Source organism: Lutra lutra, chromosome 13 (assembly GCF_902655055.1).
Source record: "Lutra lutra chromosome 13, mLutLut1.2, whole genome shotgun sequence".
In the NCBI taxonomy this organism is placed as follows: domain Eukaryota; kingdom Metazoa; phylum Chordata; class Mammalia; order Carnivora; family Mustelidae; genus Lutra; species Lutra lutra.
The window spans coordinates 51,939,888-51,962,103 of NC_062290.1; the positions used below are offsets into that span (position 1 = coordinate 51,939,888).

At 36.2% G+C, this 22,216-nt stretch overlaps 1 protein-coding gene across 3 annotated transcripts in view; it reads right to left on the bottom strand.

The window, feature by feature from the left end:
- PLAA (phospholipase A2 activating protein) overlaps positions 1-22,216 on the bottom strand; it is a 39,576-nt gene that overhangs the window by 16,074 nt on the left and 1,286 nt on the right. For all 3 annotated transcript variants that reach the window (XM_047699306.1, XM_047699305.1, XM_047699307.1), the window contains exons 2-7: positions 16,196-16,389; positions 5,961-6,061; positions 5,750-5,870; positions 3,622-3,789; positions 3,028-3,163; positions 1,182-1,351 (exon numbers count right to left, since the gene is read on the bottom strand). In XM_047699306.1, coding sequence (XP_047555262.1) covers positions 1,182-1,351; positions 3,028-3,163; positions 3,622-3,789; positions 5,750-5,870; positions 5,961-6,061; positions 16,196-16,389 — 890 coding nt within the window. The remainder of the gene's footprint in view (positions 1-1,181; positions 1,352-3,027; positions 3,164-3,621; positions 3,790-5,749; positions 5,871-5,960; positions 6,062-16,195; positions 16,390-22,216) is intronic.

The window sequence follows — 22,216 nt, forward strand, 5'->3', positions numbered from 1 at the left end:
AAAAAATCCAACCTCATGCAGATAATATAATTGAAAGAGAAATGACTAGTTTAAAAGCCTTTTCAGAAAAATGTGAATATTCTACAAGTAGTAGGTCTTTAAAGGTTATATATTAGAATCTGAAACCGTATCAATGCATTTTTTTATGCTCTACTAAACACTAAAATCCACTGGTCTATCTTAACAACTCCTGGTAGCAGATACTTTTTCTAAAATTTCAATTTTCACTTGAGAGTTTTAAATTGTATCTTTAGCAATAAATACTGTCCGTATTTTCCTTAAAGTGACGTGATCACTTTGTTCTTTAAAAAAAAAAAAAAAAATGCCCCAAACTTAAGCTTGGTTAGTTGTTCTTTGAAATAAATATGGCATTCTATGAAAAAGTTCAGTCTGCAACTCAAAGAAATGCACAAATACTTATCCTTGAAACACCATGGTACTTTAGAGTACTTTATCTGTACTTTCCATTTTGTCAACTAGAATATTAACAAAGACATGACTAATGGGTTGTAGTAAAACTAATTTTTAATGCTTCTTTAAGAACATTATTATGGGCAAATGGCTTTTTTTTTTTTAATCCACCATTGCTTTTGAACCTTAAGTGCAAATGTTAACACAGTAGAAAAGTCAAATAACAGCTTAGTGTTATAAAATTAGTTTGACTTTGTGGACATCCTGAAAGAGTCTCAGAATTCCTAAGGGTCCGTGGATGAAGTTCTGAGAACTGCTATCATGGATCAGGCATATATCTAGATTTCATTTGAAATAACCACTGTCCTCTGATTTAAGCTCAAATTACCCCCAACTTGTTAAGCAGACATTGCTTTATTTGAACTCATTTTTATTTTTAGTCTATATAACCTCTCTCAGAGAATCCAATCAACCAAAAGGTGTTAAATGAGTGACTTCTGAGTACCTACTGTATATGAGCTAAGTATTAGGAGATTTATTTAAAACAAAAACAAGATTCCTATTTATGAGCAGTTTAGCTCAAAGTCTTTAAAACTGTGAGACAGAAGCAAGAATATGGTTTCTCACAGTGGTTAAGTATAACAGTACAAATTCTAAAAAAATCCCTGTCTGGCAATGGGGATAACACTCAATTACCAGCAAATCAACCTCTTTTTCCTTCTCATTCTAATTATTCCAAATGGCAAACATATATACACTGAAATATTTACCAGGTTCATTCAGATGTTCCCTCCCAGGAAGCTGCTCAGCATTAATGTCCCCTAAATCACCAGTTTTGGAATCAATGGTTGCCTGAGAGAGTTCTTTTTCAAAAGCCTTGATTTCCTCAGCACTTGCTGTCCGATCCTCTGATTCTGTAAACACTCTAATAATACCATCACTATAAAGAAAAAACAAATTGATTTGAAGTCACTTATGCTATAGTGCATGAACATTATCACACCTGAATGATTCAAAGCAAAAATAATCTGTATTTGTGAATATGAGAAACATTACTATGTATTTATGGCTGAGGAGAGCACTATGCTGGTTTTACACACTATCCTCTGCTGCTTTCTAAAGCCATGTTTAGGGTAGGAAAAAGATAATTTAAGGGAAAAGTCACTGGCAAAGGCCAGAGAAATATATATTTGACACAATTTTGAATTCCAAGTAAGTATTTACCATCATAAAAATCTAGAGGCATAACATAGACTTCAAGTCACTATTACATAAGAGAGTATAAAGAAGGGCAGTAAGTTGGTTTACTTTACAAAGGACTCAAATACACAACATAAAGCTTAAAAATAGCAGATGCTCATTATCTGTCCATTCAGGAAACATGGAGTCTGTCTTTATTCTGATTAACTAGCAATGTAATCCGAAGGAAGAAAAAACCAGTCTTGCATTGGACTAGATGACAACCCCAACCTCTAGTTTTGGGTAGGAAAGGCAAGTTAGCTACTTTCAAATGCACTAATCCTGCCCAATTCTAGAGAGAACTTGGTTCCTTACTTAACCTTCCTCTAACAGGAACTTCACCCTTTCAGTTTGTTTACTTCAACTTTAAATACGCTTAGGGCGGAAAAGAAACCAACAAATCTGCACTTGACCCAGACAAAAAGTAAATCACCTCCTTTATTAGGCCCTCCATCCCTTAGGGCTGTTGCTTTCTTTTTATCTCTGCCTTCCATGCCAGATTCACTGGCGTAAGTGTGGCTCATCCCACTCAGACCCCAGAAGTCTAAAACTGAGGGCCTCACTTTCTGTACCAAACCAATTCTCCCACTTCCCCAATTTTATTAATGCAATCACCAAAAATTAGAAGCTTTATGCTTTTCTTTCATCCTTCTTTTGATCATCCTTCCTCTGCAACATTTCATATTTTGGCCTCTTATCTATTAGCACTGTGGGGATAACATTTCATAATGGCACAGGCACATTGTAACTGCTTTCTAAATTGCTTTTCCTGCTCACTGTCACCACTACTTATACCCAACCTATTATGTAATAAATTGCAAGTTATGCTTTAATTATGTCACTTCTTTAAAAGCTAGAACCCTTTATCTCAAGCACAGAATCTAAAAAAGGCCTGGCATTCAAGGTTTCCCACAGTTATGCCCCGCTTTAATGTCTTACCACCTTACCAGTATTCCCCATTATTCCCCAGCATGAATCCTCTACCATTTTCCTTCATTTCTCACACATATCCCTCTCGTGTCCATGCCACATTTTTATTTATAACATTTGTTTTGCTAGAAACTATCATTTCCCTTCTTACTCATTATCCTTCAAATTTCAACTCAAATTTCTCCTTCTTTAGAAAGTTTTCCCACACTAATCTCGATCTTCTCCAATTTCTTTGCATTCAAAGTTTTGACTGTACAACCTGCAGTACAATACCAGTGTAATATATCATGTTTCATTAATGTAAAAGTTGTCATGTTTAGTACTGTTTTTTCACCCCAGAAATATACATATGGTCTCCCAATTCACTTGGTGTTTCCTTATGGGTCATCTCTACACAATACCAAAGGCCTAGACACATGATATATTGACTGACTAGAATATAAATACCTCGCACCAACCACAATGTCACCATTGTCTAGAACACAGCAGCACCAAATAGATTGAGCTGGAAGTCGGATTGTTTGAGCACATTCCCCATGTTTCCAGATTCTCAGCGATCTGTCTTCTGCCGTTGTTACAAAATCTAAAATTAATGAATATAGGAAAAATCAGTTTGAATAAATAAAATTAAATACATGTTTTACATATCACCTTCCCAGGTAGGCATAAGGATTTTTTTTTAACCCTGAACTATTTTAAAATTAGTTTTACATTTTATGTATTTCTCACTTATACCATACACAACTTAAAAAATCACATTTTCTATATTTCATACCTTACATGCTGTACACTTAGCACCAATAAATTATAGTCTTTCCTGAAATACCCAAAACTTTTTGACATAACCATCAAATATGAATTAATATAAAGATGATCACACAACCTTCTCCTTTACCAGAAGATCCTTAATGAGATAAAGCTACCAAATTACTCAAATCACAGTTAACAAACTGATAATTAGCACTCCTACCCCCACCTTAAGAATGGAATGATACAGTGATTGATAGAAAATTTAAAAATTTTAATACATGCTAATCTTACCTTTACAATTTGGAAAGACAGATATGCTATAAATATAATTGGTATGTCCATAATATACTTCAAGACACTCGCCAGTGATCTGCCACCTTCTAATACTAGCATCATTTGCACAGGAAAGAAATTCTGTTTCACTCAAAATTGCTAAACCTCTTACACAGTCTTCATGCCCTGTATGAAAGAAGAATAATATAAACCAATAAGATGGATGATTTCATTGATGGATCTCTGTATTAACTACCATTATAAAACATGTAAGTGGGTAGTAATAACTGATTTTCAAAGCAGAGAAATTAATTTTTTTCTAGAGAAAAGACTGGTAACCAAAATTTTATTTTAGGTTTAGTAGTATTTTTTATTACCTTTGGAAGTTATTTTACATTTACCTTATCTTCTCCAAATTATTTCCTAAAGCTCTCCAGAAATAAGATTCTGATCCCAACAATTCATTTTCACCTGACAATTCATTTTCAACTTTTTGTCTTCAATAACAAGAGTAATTCATAATATACAAAACATTCAAACATGACAAAGAGTAATAGCCCCTAAATTTCTCAAAACATAATACTGAAATTAATATTTATAAGGCACTAATGAGACAGTAATGAAGGGCACTAATGAAAATTAAGAAAAATTCAATTATAAAAAAGATTTTAATTATTTAAGAATTTGAAATAAAAACCATTATAGAAAAGTAATCTTTATTAAAGTATGAAGAATAGATTAAGAGAGACTGATTTATCTGAAACCACACAACAACTAGTGGAAAAGCTAAAACAGGAATTCAAGTTTCCTGCCTTATAATCCCACTTCCTTTGATACAACAAATCATAACTTCTCCCCTGATTTGACCAAAACACAAATATAAAACCAGACATCATTGCTTTATCAGCAGAAACATTTCATAACATATACAAATACAACCATTAAAATGATACAATAAGAACTAATAACCAATTTTTTATAAGACAAGATTTTGTGGAATAAACATTATTCTTAATTATATAACTAGAAATATACATATATTCCATTAATTAAAAAATTTAAAATCCTTTTAAAAACTTCATAAAACTCAATTTCTTTCAATATTAACTGAGGCAATGCAGAAGATATTACTTTCTTTTCTTTTCTTTTTTTTAAGACTTTATTTATTTATTCGACAGAGATACAAGGAGGCAGAGAGGCAGGCAGAGAGAGAAGGGGAAGCAGGCTCCCCACTGAGCAGAGAGCCTGACGTGGGGCTCAATCCCAAGACCCTGAGATCACGACCTGAGCCGAAGGAAGAGGCTTAACCCACTGAGCCACCCAGGCGCTCCTACTTTCTTTTTTTTAAGGACAGAACATTTTCTGAAGCTTATGATCTAATAAAGGAGATCAGGAATCAAAAAAATTTTTCAGGTTCAGTATTTGCTGCTTTAGATTAGCTATTGAAGATTAGTAACAACTTGATAACATGTATGTATGGAAGCAGGAACACAGTGATGCTTAATTATAACTTGCCCATCTACAGATAGTTTTATCTGCACAAAGGGACTTCTGGAAGCATTATCCAGACTAGTGATCAAATTCGAAGAAAATAAAAGAGAAGAAAAACAACAAAAAAATTCATAACAAAATTTTAAGTGTTCCACAAATAAATCAGCAATACCAGTGTCAGTCAGCAGATGTCTCAGTGCAGGAGTTATTTAATAGGTAAGGTTCAAAAAGACCACTGATCTAAAATCCTAATATAAACCCAAAATTTGTTATTACTAAATAATGTACTTCAATATTCACAAGAGCACTAATGATGTCTTCCTGTATATATGAAATTAACAGTAGTGACACACCATTAATAATGCTTATGCTTGAAAGTTTCACTCTGAACTTGTTAAACCAAAAACAAACTGCATACCATATTACAAGCTCATTAAGAGCCATTTATTAGTCCACATCTAGTTATTTTAGGAGAGGTTTCATTTTATCTTTTAAAAGATTTTAAGTATTAGTTGTCAAAAAAGTTACATCTACCCAAATTAAATGGTTCAAATACACTGGTGTTTTTCAAATGTTGCTTCTAAGCTTTTGAGGATACACCAATGGAGTGAATATGAAGTGATGAGACTATAAATGTTGTCTACTCTGATCTTACCTGAAAAAGTCCTCTCACACCTTCCAGCTTTCCACAATTTAATAGTCTTGTCCGCTGATCCAGTTAACATTAAGCCCTGCTCAGGTAAGATCTTTACTGCCCATACTGCAGCTGTATGACCCTGTGAGTGAAATGGGAATTAACCTGAGTTGACACAAAGTCATCACATTTAATTATTATGTAGAACATTCACAGAGAACTACTACCGTACCTGTAAGGTCATCATGCACTTGTCATTCAGCCAGACTTTAGCAGTGGTGTCCCATGAGCCACTAAGTAATGTCCCAAATTTTCCAGATGAAAGACTACAAACTAAAGGGGAAAAAGGTATTAGTTATTACAATGTCGTATAGAAAAATGTTCAACCTTGCTAGTTATTAAAGCATTGCAATTTTGTTTTTTTAATTTTTTAAAAAAGATTTATTTGACAGAGAGAGAGGAAGAGAGCATGAGAGAGAGAATCTCAGGTGGACCACACTGAGCATGGAGCCCAACTCAGGCTCGATTTCACGACGCTGAAGATCATGACCTGAGCCTAAATCAAGAGTCAGACGCGTACCTGACTCTACCACCCATGCATCCCTAAAGCACTGCAATTTTAAAAACACTTTCTGTACTGATAGTAACTCGGCCAGTTAAGGCTTAACTCAATGATCAAGAGCAGACTCTGGGCTGGAATGTCTGGGTGCAAGTCCTGGCTGTGCTATGTATGGACTGTCCAACCAAGGAATAACCTCCAATTTCTCATCTGCAAAATGAGGGAGCAGGATCAAATGGGTTGCACAATCCCGATTTCTGGTTAAAAAAAACTATATAGAAAGATAATGCAAATGATTTTGAAATGCTGCTTATAAAAATATTTAATTAAAATGACAAATGGGGCTCAGTGGGTTAAGCCTCTGCCTTCGGCTCAGGTCATGATCTCAGGGTCCTAGGATCGAGCCCATCGGGCTCTCTGCTCAGCAGGGACCCTGCCTCCCCCCCACTCTGCCTACTTGTGATCTCTCCCTCTGTCAAATAAATAAATAAAATCTTAAAAAATAAATAAATAAAATGACAAAAAAAACCCCAAACACTGGAGTCCAGCTAAATATTCAACAGCAATGGACGAGATAATTAAATCTTATTATCTTTTTTTTAATCTTTTTTTTTAAGATTTTATTTACTTATTTGAGAGAGAGACAGTGAGAGAGAGCATATAGGGGAAGTCAGAGGGAGAAGCAGACTCCTCTTGGAGCTGGGAGCCCGATGTGGGACTTGATCCTGGGACTCTAGGATCATGACCTGAGCTGAAGGCAGTTGCTTTACCAACTGAGCCACCCAGGTGTCCTCTTTTTTTTTTTTTTTTAAGATTTTATTTATTTATTTGACAGATGGAGATCACAAGTAGGCAGAGAGGCAGGGAGAGAGTGAGAGAGGGAAGTAGGCTCCCCGTTGAGTAGAGAGCCCGATGCGGGGGCTCAATCCCAGAACCCTGAGATCATGACCTGAGCTGAAGGCAGAGGCTTAAACCAATGAGCCACCCAGGTGCCCCTAAATCTTATTATCTTAATATAAAATTATATAAGCTAAAAATTAAACATGTGAAAAATTATCTTAAAAAAAAAAAAACAGAAACAAAAAAAGAGAGCTCTGCTTAAAAATGGCAGACTGTTGGGGCACCTGGGTGGCTCAGTGGGTTAAAGCCTCTGCCTTTGGCCCAGGTCATGATCCCAGGGTCCTGGGATCGAGCCTGGCATCGGGCTCTCTGCTCAGCAGGGAGCCTGCTTCCTCCTCTCTCTCTGCCTGCCTCTCTGCCTACTTGTGATCTCTGTCAAGTAGATAAATAAAATCTTAAAAAAAAAAAAGGCAGACTGTTGGGGTGCCTGGGTGGTTCAGTCAGTTGAGGATCTGACTCAATTTTAGCTCAAGCCATGATTTCAGGTTCCGGGGGTTAAGTCCTGTGTCAGGTTCTGTGCTCAGAGGGAGTTTGCTGGAGATTCTCTCTCTCTGCCTCACTCCCCAGTCCTTTGACTTGCTTACTTGTTCAATCTGTCTCTCAAATAAATAAATAAATCTTTCCAAAAAATTGACAGATTCTTCATAGTAAAGCTACCAATGGCATTAATCTACAAGGAGAAAGAAAACAGAAAGTAACATAACTTATTCAGGAAAATGGAGGAGATTATAATTTAAACACCCACAGAGAGAGATTAGAAATTAGTTTGGCGGGGGGAGGGGGCAGGAAACTCTCATGAGACTCCATAGCCAGCTACTAGGTTCGATGGAGAATGGGGCTAGGCAGAGGACTTGAAATGCTAGATCTCTCCTTTCAACCTTCAGTGTCTGGAAAGCACATCCTCACCCACTGCAGGAAACTGGAGGTTTATTCTCTGCAGGAACTGAAGCACAGTTTGCAGATTCAGGCAGCTGAACAAAATAAAGGTCTGGAATAAGAAGCCCCATGGAGGGGCACCTGGGTGGCTCAATGGGTTAAGCGTCTGCCTTTGGCTCAGGTCATGATCTCAGCATCTTGGGATCAAACCCCGCACCAGGTGCTCTGCTCCCCCTGCCCCCCCACCTCTGCCTACCTCTCTGAACTACTTGTGATCTCTGGCAAATAAATAAAATCTTAAAAAAAAAAAAAAGCCCCATGAAACACAAGGGAAATAAATGGAAAATCTACATCCCCTTCTCTCACTGTACCAGCAGCCATGCAAATATATTCCCCGCAACCCTGCTAAAGAACTTCAGATAACGACATGCGAGAGGGTGTCCCATCTAAAAGGATAGACCACCACCAGTTTGCATTCTAATGAAGCCCACCAATCACCAAGCTCTATCTACACAAGCTGAAAAGTTTTCTATTTCTTTATACCTTATTCTTGAATATGAGCAGCCAATTTAGTATCAACAATCATTTAATCAAAGTCTCCAACATGAAACGGAAAAATCCAAAGAAACACAAAAATAAGGGAGGAAGGGCTAGGCAATCCAGAAGAGACAAATCCAACTTCAGGAAGCAGGGGGAAAAAAAAATAAGTGGGGTGCCTAGGTAGAGCAGTTAGTTAAAGCATCCAACCCTCAGGTCGTGATCTCAGGGTCATGAGGTCAAGCCCCGCACTCAGTGTGGAGTCTGCTTAAGACTCTCTCTTTCCTTTGCCACTCCTTCCTCCCCTGCACTCTCTAATAAATAAATAAAACTTTAAAACACACACACACACATACACACTATAGTATACTATACTGTGTAATATACTATATAGTTATATATAGTATATTACACAGTATAGTATACTACTAATATACTATATATATAGAACTATATATATTACACAGTATAGTATACTATACTACAGCAAATACTATAATATTTGCAAATAGGTAGAATATTATATAAAATATATATTATATATATATATAATATATAAATATAACTTATTTATATATTATATAAAGTAAAAGGCCCCAAAAGACCCAAACCAAAACTAAACAGCAGTCTCTCTGGAAAATTAGACGAAAAAGACAAAGACACAAAAAATGGACAAGGAAAGCTTAAAAAGTCAGAAAATAATTTCAGAATGTTCAATATCCAATGATAGGGATTGCAGAAAGAGATAACAGGGGACAGGGCAGAAAGGACAAAGAAATAATATAAGAAAGATTCTCAAACGTGAAGGATATGAATGTCTAGATTCAATGAACCCACAAAGGTGCCAAATGAAAGGCATTTTCAGAGAGATGCACTGTGAAAATCTGTAATATCAGAAATAGAGGCGATCCTAAAAGCTTACAAGGGGAACAGAAATGTGTCTCACAGAGAAGATGGGAAATCAGAACAGAATCAAACTTTTCAGTTAACACCATACACTAAAAGGAAATAAAGCAATATCTTCAAAATTCTACGAGTAAATGGTTTTAACACAGGATTTTACATCTAGCCAAAGTAACCATCAAATATAAGGAGAGAATAAAGCCATTTTCTAATATCAAATATATTTAGCCCCTACATCACAGCTTTAAGAAGCTACAAAAGTTAAGTTAAAAAATGACAAAAATATGGGAATTTTTTTCTAGGAAATACATTGGCAAAGAGGAATCCAGGGTTCTTGCCCCACATTGAGAGAGAGGTGGATATGTTCTGCCTACACAAGGGAGAGCAAGCTGAATAAATGATACGGTAGCTTGCCCTTTCTGGGCATGACATTAGGCACAGCCAAATGATGCAGACGTGAGTCAACAGTATGAATGGTGGCTAACACTTTCAGGTATAGGCTTTTAAGAGTCAATGTATTATTAATCACATTGCCATTTCACTGCTACAATAAACTCTTGAAGCATATATATAAAGAGAGAGCCCCCATCAGCCTGGGTCCCTGAGAAACTCCAAGAATATATTCCCCTCCCTAATCCATGATGAATATGTATGGTGAGTGAGAAATACTCTTGTGTGAGGACACCTGAGTTCAGGGAAGTGTTTGTTACTCTACCATAACTTAGCCGATTCTGACTCATTATGTATCTGATTATTTGAAAAATGTAACAGGCACTTAGGAGACTTCCTGCAGCCCTTGTAAAATATCAACTACAGTTATGCAGAATTTCTATAGTTATGTAGAAATGCATATGGAAATGAAAAAAAAGGGGTCAAGGGGTCACTATCTTTAGGAAAAAAGAATTTTTTTACCTGGATAGGAATATATTTAAGAACTATATATGCATTGATCATATTTAAATAAACATTCCCCGAATTTTACCTACTGTGCTCCAGAAAAATTTTAAGTGACTTTCATGAACATATACAGTGTAATAAAATTAAAAAGAAGTACAAAGTAGGACAAAAAGAAAATAGGATTTGTATGTAAAATATGAAGTTGTAAACAGGTGCTGGTGTTGGGCTTCTGCAAAGCAGCAGACACCTTTGCTTAGTGATAGAGACAGAGAGATACAGTCCTTACCACATGCCAGACACCATAAAAACATTACATTCCACAAGAATCCCAGGAACTAAGGGCTGCTATTAGTCCCATTTAACAGATGAAGAAACCAAAGTTCAGAGAAATGAAACGATTTTAATCTCTAAAATGAAAAAAATTAGATAGGAAATAGTCTTGGTAATTGGAGAAGAAAATATCTTCTGTGGATCTGTAAAGTATTACCCATGCTTAGTCATAGGGACAAAGACTGAAACAGATTACTGTACACATAAAAATATGATTACTGGGCGCCTGGGTGGCTCAGTAACCACTGAGCCTCTGCCTTTGGCTCAGGTCATGATCCCATGGTCCTGGGACTGAGCCCCGAATTGGGCTCTCTGCTCAGCGGGGAGCCTGCTTTCCCTTCTCTCTCTGCCTACTTGTGATCTCTCTCTCTGTCAAATAAATAAATAAAATCTTTGGGGCGCCTGGGTGACTCAGTGGGTTAAAGCCTCTGCCTTCAGCTCAGGTCACGATCTCAGGGTCCTGTGATTGATCCCCGCGATCCACGCGTCTGGCTCTCTGCTCAGCAGAGAGTCTGCTTCTCTCTCTTTCTCTCTGCCTGCCTCTCTGCCTACTTGAGATCTCTGTCTGTCAAATAAATAAATAAAAATCTTTAAAAATAAATAAATAAATAAATAAAATCTTTAAAGAAGATATGACTACTGTATCTGAATACTGAAATCAAAGTAAATTTTTCCACTTACATGAAGAATTGTTTTTCAAATAATTAAAAATTTTTAAAAATCGGGGCGCCTGGGTGGCTCAGTGGGTTAAGCCGCTGCCTTCGGCTCAGGTCATGATCTCAGAGTCCTGGGATCGAGCCCCACATCGGGCTCTCTGCTCGGCAGGGAGCCTGCTTCCTCCTCTCTCTCTGCCTGCCTCTCTGCCTCCTTGTGATCTCTCTGTCAAATAAATAAATAAAAATCTTAAAAAAAAATTTTTTTTTAAATCAACTTAAAAGCCTATGCATCATCAGTCGTTCTTTAAACTCAAATGTCCTGGGCGCCTGGGTGGCTCAGTGGGTTAAGCCACTGCCTTCGGCTCAGGTCATGATCTCAGGGTCCTGGGATCGAGTCCCGCATCGGGCTCTCTGCTCAGCAGGGAGCCTGCTTCCCTCTCTCTCTCTCTCTCTGCCTGCCTCTCTGTCTACTTGTGATCTCTCTCTGTCAAATAAATGAGTAAAATCTTTAAAAAAAAAATAAAAATAAACTCAAATGTCCTGAAGACTAGTAAATTAACCATTTGATTTTATATTAATACCATTCGTGAACCAGTCTAAAAACAGAGAACCATAAGCTTTCAGGAAATGGTTAATTTTTAAAAACTTTTTTCTTTTGGATAAACTTATTTCTCAGATAGTAATAATTTACCTCCAAAAACTTGTACCATATATTTCCTAATGGAAAATAGTGAATCAAGCTGAATATACAAAATAAGTTTCAGTTTTTAAATCTGTGGGAACAGAAGGTTCTTTCATAAGAAGAATTAACTACCAATTCCAATTTTCTAAATGTCTCATCTTATAGTGTAATCAGGAATGCTTTTTATATTCTCTCAGAGATCAATGTAGCATACAATTCAAGAGAAATATTATTTTAGAAAGCTCAGAAAATTTCTTTCTTAAAATTTCTTTCAAGATCAGGCAGAAAGAATGAATAACAAAATAAATCTCTTCCAATATGTGTAAGGAAGATTCAGCTTTGAAAAGGTAGGGGAAAAAAGCCTTTAGAGATCATATAATGCAACATGTAATTACTTAGAATCACAACTTATAATGTAACTGGGAAGTGTTATACATATAATATCAACTAAAGGATAGTACTACTTTACTATATTTAGAATATAAAATTTGGGCTAGAAAACTGACCCAAAAAATGACATAAAAATATCAATCATTAATTTCTTCAGCTATACTCGCTAGCATGGTATGGGGTGTCAAAAAAGGAAAAAAAGCGCAAATAACACTTGGCCCCTAAACCATCAAGCAAACTAACAAAATAACAAAAGATTACCTTATGATAAAGCAGAAATAAATCAGACTGGAAAAAATACCCTGCAAAATTGAAGCAGTATTTTTTACTGTACAGATCTCTATGAGATCTTCTAATACCTTAAAAGATCAAGACAAACATGATTACATAAAAATTGCCTTTTGCATTACAAAAAAATGGGCAAAGTTAAAAAAGATAACAAAATGGGAAAATATCCATAATTTGTATTTAAGGGTTAATAAATATAATTAAGGATTTCAAAAATGGCCAGTAACCCTGTATTAAATGGGCAGGAGTTTTTAATACAGTTCACAGGAAAAAGAAAGGTAAAAATCCCTTCCATATATGAAGATGCCCCCCCCCCAATTAAAAGAGAGATGCAAATTTCACTTTTCACTTATTTTGGCAACAATCTAAAAATCTGACAACATACTCCATCGGCAAGGGAAATAGAGACTCATATGATGCTGCTGGAAATGTAGTAAAAGTTATAACATCTAATGAAGGGATTCCCCAATACCTAACAAAACTGCATGTGCACTTACCTTTTGATCCAGAAATGGATATTATACCTAAGTGACACTTCCAAAAGAAGGAAATGACATAGGCACAGAGCCATTTATCATGACACTATCTGTACTAGCAAAAGATCAAAAACTCAGATGTCCATTAGTAAGGTTCTGGTTGAATAAGCTAGAATCACCACAGTACAGCTAGCTGAACAGTAAATAAAAATGCCACTGTAAAAACGAATGACGATTTCTATATAGTTTAATAAAGAGATCTCTAAGTTGGTAATATTATCAAGCAAAAAGAGGAAGGGCAGACAATTTCATATAGTATGTTATCTGTTTATCTTTTATATATAAAGGAGCAATATAGATACACATACATACCTAACAAAGTTAATAAAAAGTATAAGGAAACGAATAGTGTAAGAAACAATACAGACTAAATCTAGACTTCTTTGAATATACCTTGAGTTATTTTTTCCTTTTAAACTGTTTGTGTTTTACAGAATTATAAAACAAGATTACGTTTAAAAAATTTCTGTTGAGCACCATTACAGCCCAAACTAAGGTTTCCAGCTATTTTGCCTGCAAAAAAAAACAAAACCAAAAAACATAGGCTTCTTGGTGAAACAGGTGAGTTCAGGTCTAGAGTAAGAAAAGCATAAAGTGAACCTGCAACATTCTGTAGTACCAAAAGCAAGAAAGACTGCTAAAGGTCTTATCAAAAGCCCACAGGGGCCAATTTAAAGAGGTTTCAAATATGTCCCAAATATGGGACAACTTGAGAATTAAAAGAAAAAAAAAGCTGCTAGGAAAACTACTCATTCTGAAACTCAGTAAAAGAGCATTTATCCCACCTTTCCTGTATCAAAGTCTCCCATGTAACCAAAGAATTGGTATAAGAAAAATCTATATTTAAAAAATGCTAGCTATTAAAGGCAAAAATAATGGTAGAATTAAAGTACAACGATTTTGCAAATTTTTTAAAATATTTTATTTATTGATCTGATAGACTGAGATCACAAGCAGGCAGAGAGGCAGGCAGAGAGAGAGAGAGGAGGAAGCAGGCTCCCCACGGAGCAGAGAGCCCGATACAGGGCTCGATCCCAGGACCCTGGGACCATGACCTGAGCCGAAGGCAGAGGCTTTAACCCACTAGGCCACCCAGGCATCCCAATGATTTTGCAAATCTTAATGAAATACTAGCTATGTGTGTGTTCATCAATACATGCTAAAAACCATTACATAAAAGACTGATAGGAATTTAAAATGAATGAATGATACAACACTTGAACCTACTAGTTAATCTTAATATCACAGAGATATTAAGTGCCTCTTAATGTGCTACAACAAAAAGTACACAATATTACCTATAATGTGTATTTGCCAAGAATTTGAATCTGAATCTGATTAAGCTTCTAGATCTAATAGCTTATAAGACATACAAGGGATTGAGGAACATGTAAAAGGAAACAATAAGGCTTTAATCAGCAAAGTTCAGATTGTGGGAAATCCTACAGGATAAATAAGCTGATTTCAAATACAGAGAGGTAAAAAAGGGAAAGAGACCCATAGATTAAAAGACACGTGGACATTAGCTGGGTCACAGTTCAAACAAATTGTAAAAAAAAACTTTCATGAGACAACTGAGTATAATTTGAGCCTTCACTGGATACTTGATAATAAAAAAGTAGGTTTTGTTTTAGGCATAATGATTATTTAAGAAAAAAAAGATAATTTATATCTTTTAAAGGGCTCAAGAACTATGGCCTGTGGGCCACCTGTTTTTGTACAGTGTACAAACTAGGAATGGTTTTTACATTTTTAAGTGATTGAGGGAAAAAAATCGAAAGTTATTTCCTAATATGTGAAAATTATGACATTCAAATTTCAGTGTCTATAAGTAGAGGTTTACTGAAATACAGACATGCTCATTCATTATTTATTGTCAGTGGCTGTTTCTGTACACAATGGCAGAGTTGAAAAGCTGTAAAAGTGACCACATGGCCTGCAAAGACTAAAATATTTACTATTTGGCCCTTTACAGAAAAAGTCTGCCAAAATACAGAAAAAGTATTTTAGAGCTACATATTAAAGTATTTACAAATGAAATAGTATATTGGAAATTTCCTTAAAATAATGTTGTGGAATAGCGGGTAGATGAAACAAGATAAGCCATATGTTGACAACACATATAAAGCTAAGTAAATACATGGGTGGAAAAGAGCATTATCCTTTTATATATAACTCATAAAATAATGTGTTTCTACTCTTACATACATTTCAAGACTTAATAAAGTTTAAAAAAGTCTGTATCATTCAAGATTTCACATACATACACACAACACATCTTACAAATTTTTTAAAGGAATTAAGTTTAACGTGTTGATGGGCCATCCTATTTGCTTACAGATACGGATATAAAATAAGTACATATACTGCACTGATTAATAAGCTTATCGTTTTATAACAAAGAGCTATGAAGCTACACAGAAATCTAGGAACATCAGACAATCAGAAATGTACACAAATCACAGAAAACAATATTCAAAAGTATTAAATATTCTGCAGTTATGATACCAAGGCCCAAACACATTTGTTCTCAGTCTTCGATTTGCTTTATAAATACAGATGTAACAACCAAAAGATGAAGAAATACTTTTGGTCTTCCCGAGCATATTAATTCCTTGCACGACGTAGTTGAAAAACCAAAACCACAAAGTGTATTAAAATTATACAGCTTCTTCCTTTTAAAATGGAACACTTTATTTTTACATATATAAGCATGTCAACCTTTACTGATGACAACAAAAAATCTGTAACACAGAATTTACAGAATGATGATGATCTAAAAAGGTTTTCACTATCAAGCCACAGCCATAAGGAAAACAAACATAATAACAGTATGGAATACAGATATGTGAATTTTACTTTCAAAAGGATGAAACTTCTTCAAATAGAAAAAAACCAAAGCATTATACTCACCAGTATTCTTGTGACCTTTCAGTATATAAAGTGGTGCTGGACTTTCCAGTGAGAAAATGCAAATATTGTGGTCATTTCCTCCAGTAGCGATTAGTCCATGAGGGTACATGTCACTTGAAGGTATGATGCATACACAAGATACAAAATTGGAGTGGCCACTCATACAGTGCATTTCCGTAAAGCCCCTGTTAGGACTAGAAAGATGTGGTAATTAACAAGACATACACCGTCCCCTTAATTGGCATAGGACATGAGATGAATTGCCAAAGTACTCGCTTCCTTTTAGTGTTTATTAGGTTGAACTTTATAGTACATATTACTTTAAGATATGATTTAAGTTAAATATTAAATATCTAATTTTATTAGCTACTATTGAGATTCACATCAAATTCCAAGTTTAATTTGTATTTCACTGAGAAAAGCATGTTAATTAACAGAAAGAATAAGGAATGAAAGGGAGGGAAACAAGTATCGTAAATGGCTTTTTCTCATATTCCATTTTTATTTCTATTCATTTGTGACTGTTACCCTTAGAAATCCCTAGTGAAGTGAAACATTCATGCAATTAGGATAATGGAATCTACTATCGATAAGCCTTAAACACAATGAGGGTATTTTCATACTATGAAACATTAACTTAGTACCCATTAGTATAGTATGTATATCTAAATAGCTAAACTATCAATCTTTTTAATATGCAAACTAAGGGAATAAAGGGATATAAAAACAAGTGCTCTAGGGACACAGCATATTAATAACTATCTTGGGATTAGAAAGATTATCAACTTCTGGGGTGCCTGGGTAGCTCAGTCAGTTAAGTGTCCTACTCTGGGTCTCACCTCAGGTCTTGATCTCAGGGTCATGAGTTCAAGCCCTGTGTTGTGCTCCACACTGGGCATGGAGCCTACTAGAAGGAAGGAAGGAAAGAAGGAAGGTTGGTCATCAATTTGTTTTACTCTTCAGTCACTCAGCATCACTGCCTTAGCTACTATGTCAAACAACAGATTACAATATACTATGTGGAAGGCAGTAACTTAGCGGCTGAGAGCAATATAAATAATTATATCCCCGACTCAAGCTAAATCAAAAAGTCTGCAGTGTAGTGGAAGGAAATAGGACAACAGCATATAAAAGACTCCCACATAAACATAAATACACACACATTTTAAAGAAAAGCATAAACCCACAAGGCCAGGAAGAATGAGAAGAAAAGAAACAGGAATAGTATTTTGAATACTAAAAGCTGGTTGAAAAATAGTAAAGGCTATAGGAGACCTGAGAGAATTGAGTTCTAGGTAGGTATTAGGCGAAGTAGAGAACCAGTCTACCAATGAATCCCCAAAAACCTCAAGAATGTTAACAGCACTATCTAGAAATAGGGATTAAAAAAGGGTAGGAACTAGAATAAGGAAGACTACTGAAAAATCTTCAGAATCAGTTGGAAGCTGAATCATATGAAAAAACCTTCAAAGGAAGGTATTTGGTAGTAGCTATTTTTAACTTATCCACTGCATTTTGAAAAAAAGTGCCCTTAGAAAGCATTATCAATAGGCCTAATGAAATCCAAAAGATAGGACATGTTTAAAAATATGTATTATATAAACCACTAAAAACACTTTGTGACTCTCAGCACTTCCCAGGATAGATGTTTATGTGCATCTTCTTTAGTGGTCTATGAAGTTCTGAAAGGCAAAATCCAGATCCAGTTCTTCTTTTTATCTCCCCAACCTCCTAACACGATGTTATATGTGGTCAGCATTAACTATTTCTTGAACTGATGAAAACAAACAAACAAACTTAATACCAGTGTTAAGGGAAAAACAACAACAACAACAAAAACAGCCAGATACACCAGCCAGACACTGCCCCTCTTGCACCCAGCAAAAGCCTGAACTTTTCTTCTTTAGAAAAGCTTAAAATCTTTGAGTGGAAGGACACAAGGCATATTTGAGCTTTGGGGTATGAGGAACATGTACATTCACAAGGGCAGTCATTCTCGAGGCAGGAGATCAGTCCAATGAAACGGTCCATCCAGATAACCTTACAGTGAAGCTCACAGCCAGCAAGTCTGAACCGTGAGCAGACCCAGGAGCTTCTTTTTAGTTTTCCACTCTTAACAATGAGTACAAAACAAGGATTAACAGACATCTAGGGAAAGCCCTTTTTACAATGAAATATAGCGATCAAAATAAATGGCGGGGGGGAACCAATTTGAAGGAAACAGATCACTAAGAAAAAAAAAAACTTAAAAATAAAAAAAATCATCACTATTATTCTTATTTTTTTTTAAAGATTTTATTTATTTATTTGACAGAGATCACAAGTAGGCAGAGAGGCAGGCAGAGAGAGAGGAGGAAAGCAGACTCCTGCTGTGCAGAGAGCCCAATGCCGGGCTCGATCCCAGGACCCTGGGATCATGACCTGAGCTGAAGGCAGAGGCTTTAACCCACTGAGCCACCCAGGCGCCCCCCTTCACTATTATTCTTAGAGATAGAATATATTGCAACCATGGAAAAAGAACATAATTTCACAAAAAGTTAAGGCAATTTCTGAGAGAATACAGCAGAGAGAGAGAGAGAGAGAGAGAGAGAGAATAAATTCAGAAACAGGTTAAATATCTGAATTAAAAGTTCCAGAAAAGGGGTGCCTGGGTGGCTCAGTGGGTTAAAGCCCCTGCCTTCGGCTCAGGTCATGATCCCAGGGTCCTGGGATCGAGCCCCACATGGGGCTCTCTGTTCAGCAGGGAGCCTGTTTCCTCCTCTCTCTCTGCCTGTCTCTCTGCCTACTTGCGATCTCTTTCTGTCAAGTAAATAAATAAAATCTTTAAAAAAAAGTTCCAGAAAATAGGACAGAGAAAATGACGAGGAAGAAACCTAAGAACTGAGTTAAGAAAATGTTCCAGAACTTACAGACACGAGTTTTCACATTTAAGGGCCCACTAATGGCCCTAAACAATGCATAAATATACCCTGCCTTCCAGAGAGAAAAAAATTGTAGCTCAAGAATCAGATTGGTTTCAGAGTTCTCAATTGTAACATCAGAGGCTAAAATGCAATGGAGCAATTGCTCCTTAATTCTGAAGGAAAATTATCTGGAAATTAGAATGGTACAAACATTTAAATTATTATTCAAGCAGCAAGCAGAATAAAATAATTTTCAGACTTGCAAGGTCTTAATACATTTATCACCAGGGCACTGTATTTCAGGAAGCTCCTGAAAAATATGCTCCAAAAAGGCATCAGGAAAGAAAAGTAAGAAAGTAAAAGGATAGAGATAACAGAAATCCAATACAGAAGGCCCAAAATAAGGAACTGTGGAGAGCACAATAAAGGGAGATTTCAGGATTTGTTGTGTACCAGGGGTAGACAGACTAGGGTCAGAAAATTTTCACTGCCAGCAAGATAAAACTGAAATATCCAGAGTGTCTAAAAGGTCTTGAGAAGAGACTTGGACAACTAGCAATGATTATAAAGTTAAATTGGTGATAAATACATAGAAAATGAAGCAAATGAAAACCTAAAACAGGGCACTTATTAGCTACAGGGAGATCATAAAATGACTGAGGAAAAGTTATTATAGTTTATTCCACAGCTCCAGTATAAATAGACTCTATACAGTCATAAGATACTGATTTTGTCTAAATTAAGGTTAACTATTAGAGTCAGAGCATAGAAAAGAAGCATATGTGATGGGGGTTGGCAGGGTGCAGAAAGAGCTAAATTCTAATACTCCACTGTAGGAATAGAAAATGCCTAAAATATTTAAAAAATAAAAAGAAACAGCATTAAGCACTTTATACATAGACACAGAAGTAAAACACAAAAAATAAGCAGTTAAAAAAGATAAAAATTTTGCCCCCAAGAAAGGGAAACTGGGGGCTAGGAAGAGAATGGCTCTGATTTCTCAATAAACCCCAGGGAACTACTGCACTTAGGTCCCAAAGTGCTGAGTGTTTACACAAGGGAGAAGTTATTTCAACCTCAGCATGGTCAGTGAAGATTTAAAACACAACCTTAAATCTGAAGTTGCTTCTTTCAAATATAGATCGTTTTCAAAAGGCAATGCAACAGTTGGTAACAGATTTGAGAAATCCAGTTTAATTTGAAGTGGGCTTATAGAGAGGCCTGAAGCAGTCTGGAATAATGGCATGTTGACTGGTTCAGTTCAATATACAATCAAAAAATAATGTCTCCATTCTGAAGAGATTTCAGAAGGCCCAGAGAGTTTTTTCAAGGGGCTTTTGCGAAAGACACAGTAAACCTGGTTTAGTGCATATAACTATTTTGCTTCCCTAAAACTAAATTAAATTCTCCCATCATTCCTAATCCATCTGTATACTAACCACCCTGATAGAGAACTCTATTAACAATGCACTTGGGAAAACAATTTTTATTTACTATTTGGCTGCAAAAATTTTAGCAGTTCATTTACTTTATTAACATACCATGAAATAGAAATTGTCAGGATGTCAGCCTTGAGGACACTTTTTCTACGGATGTAGAAAAGACTCATCACCCAGTGACTATGAGATGCCCTACTCTGAGCAGTTGGAAATGAGAGATAAAACAATCTTATCTCACTAATCACCCACTATGTACTGTGTGTGGCACAATGCAGGCTCTCAATCAGTGTTAGCTGAATACATTCATGAATGATTTTTTTTTTTAAAGATTTTATTTATGTATTTGACAGAGAGAGATCACAAGTAGACAGAGAGGCAGGCAGAGAGAGAGAGAGAGGGAAGCAGGCACCCTGCTGAGCAGAGAGCCCGATGCGGGACTCGATCCCAGGACCCTGAGATCATGACCTGAGCCGAAGGCAGCGGATTAATCCACTGAGCCACCCAGGTGCCCCACATTCATGAATGATTTTTAAACCAAAAACAAAAAAACAGGAGTTTAAAAAAATTTTTTTGCTCGACTACTTTCCACATAGATGATTTCAACCTCAAATTCCTCAAGTTCATAAAAAATGCAAATGCTCCAGTGACTTAAGCTCTTATCCACCTAGCAGAGGCCTACCAAATGTGTGAAGTTTAATGACAGGACTCAACTATGACAGCAGGCATCCTTTAGTTACTCCTTGCTGCAATGTTTATATCCTACTGGGTATATGCTTCTAACTGAACTCAACTTTAAAGATATAAGCTTAATCAGTGGTCACACTCAAATACACAAAAGTAGTGTATTAGTGTTACTAAGTGATTTGGAGTATCACAGAATCTTAGAGGTAAAAGAGACCTGTAGAGATCATCTCATTCAATTCAATATAGGAGATTGCTCTGCAATATTTCTAGTCTCTTTATCATCATGTATTGGCTGCACTACAGCAAAAGCCTCCAAACAGATCTATTTCCACATTTATCCCTTTGCAATCCAATCTCCACCAGCAGCTAGCAGAACTTCTCAACAAGTCAATGAAATCATGCTGCTCCCTGTATGAAACTCACTGAAGGCTTCTGCTTACTTTCTAGCAGTGCTCAGACCACTGCATCTGGTTCCCTCCAAACTCATTCCCTCCCACACAAAGGGACTTGCCTCTTTCTTAATCCAGGGTCTCTGTGTTTGATCCTCCTACTGTCCACAGAGCTCTTTGAATTTATCCTTCCTCATTCCTTGCTCCCATGACCAGGTCCATCTTAGTGTCAGCTTTAAAAAACAAAACAAAACTGAAACCCTCCTCAAAGGGCCTTCCTTCTTTAACATCCCTCCACTCAATTCTCTATCTATCTTTGCTTTTCTCATAGTACACATGCCAATGAACAATTACCTTTTTTTCTGATCCACCTTTCCTTCCAGACTATAAGAAAGCTCCATAAAAACAGGGAACTTGTCTCTTGTCTTACTCTTCCTCAGGATTGTAAACAAACAGGAGGCACTCAACCAACAGTTATGACCTGAATTTATGCATGGTTACCCAAACTGAGTGAAACCTATACCAATGGGGGACTTACTACATATCAAAGTAAATAACCAGAAGTTTTCTCTTTCTGAACTGAACTATGTCTCCCAGGTCGTAAAT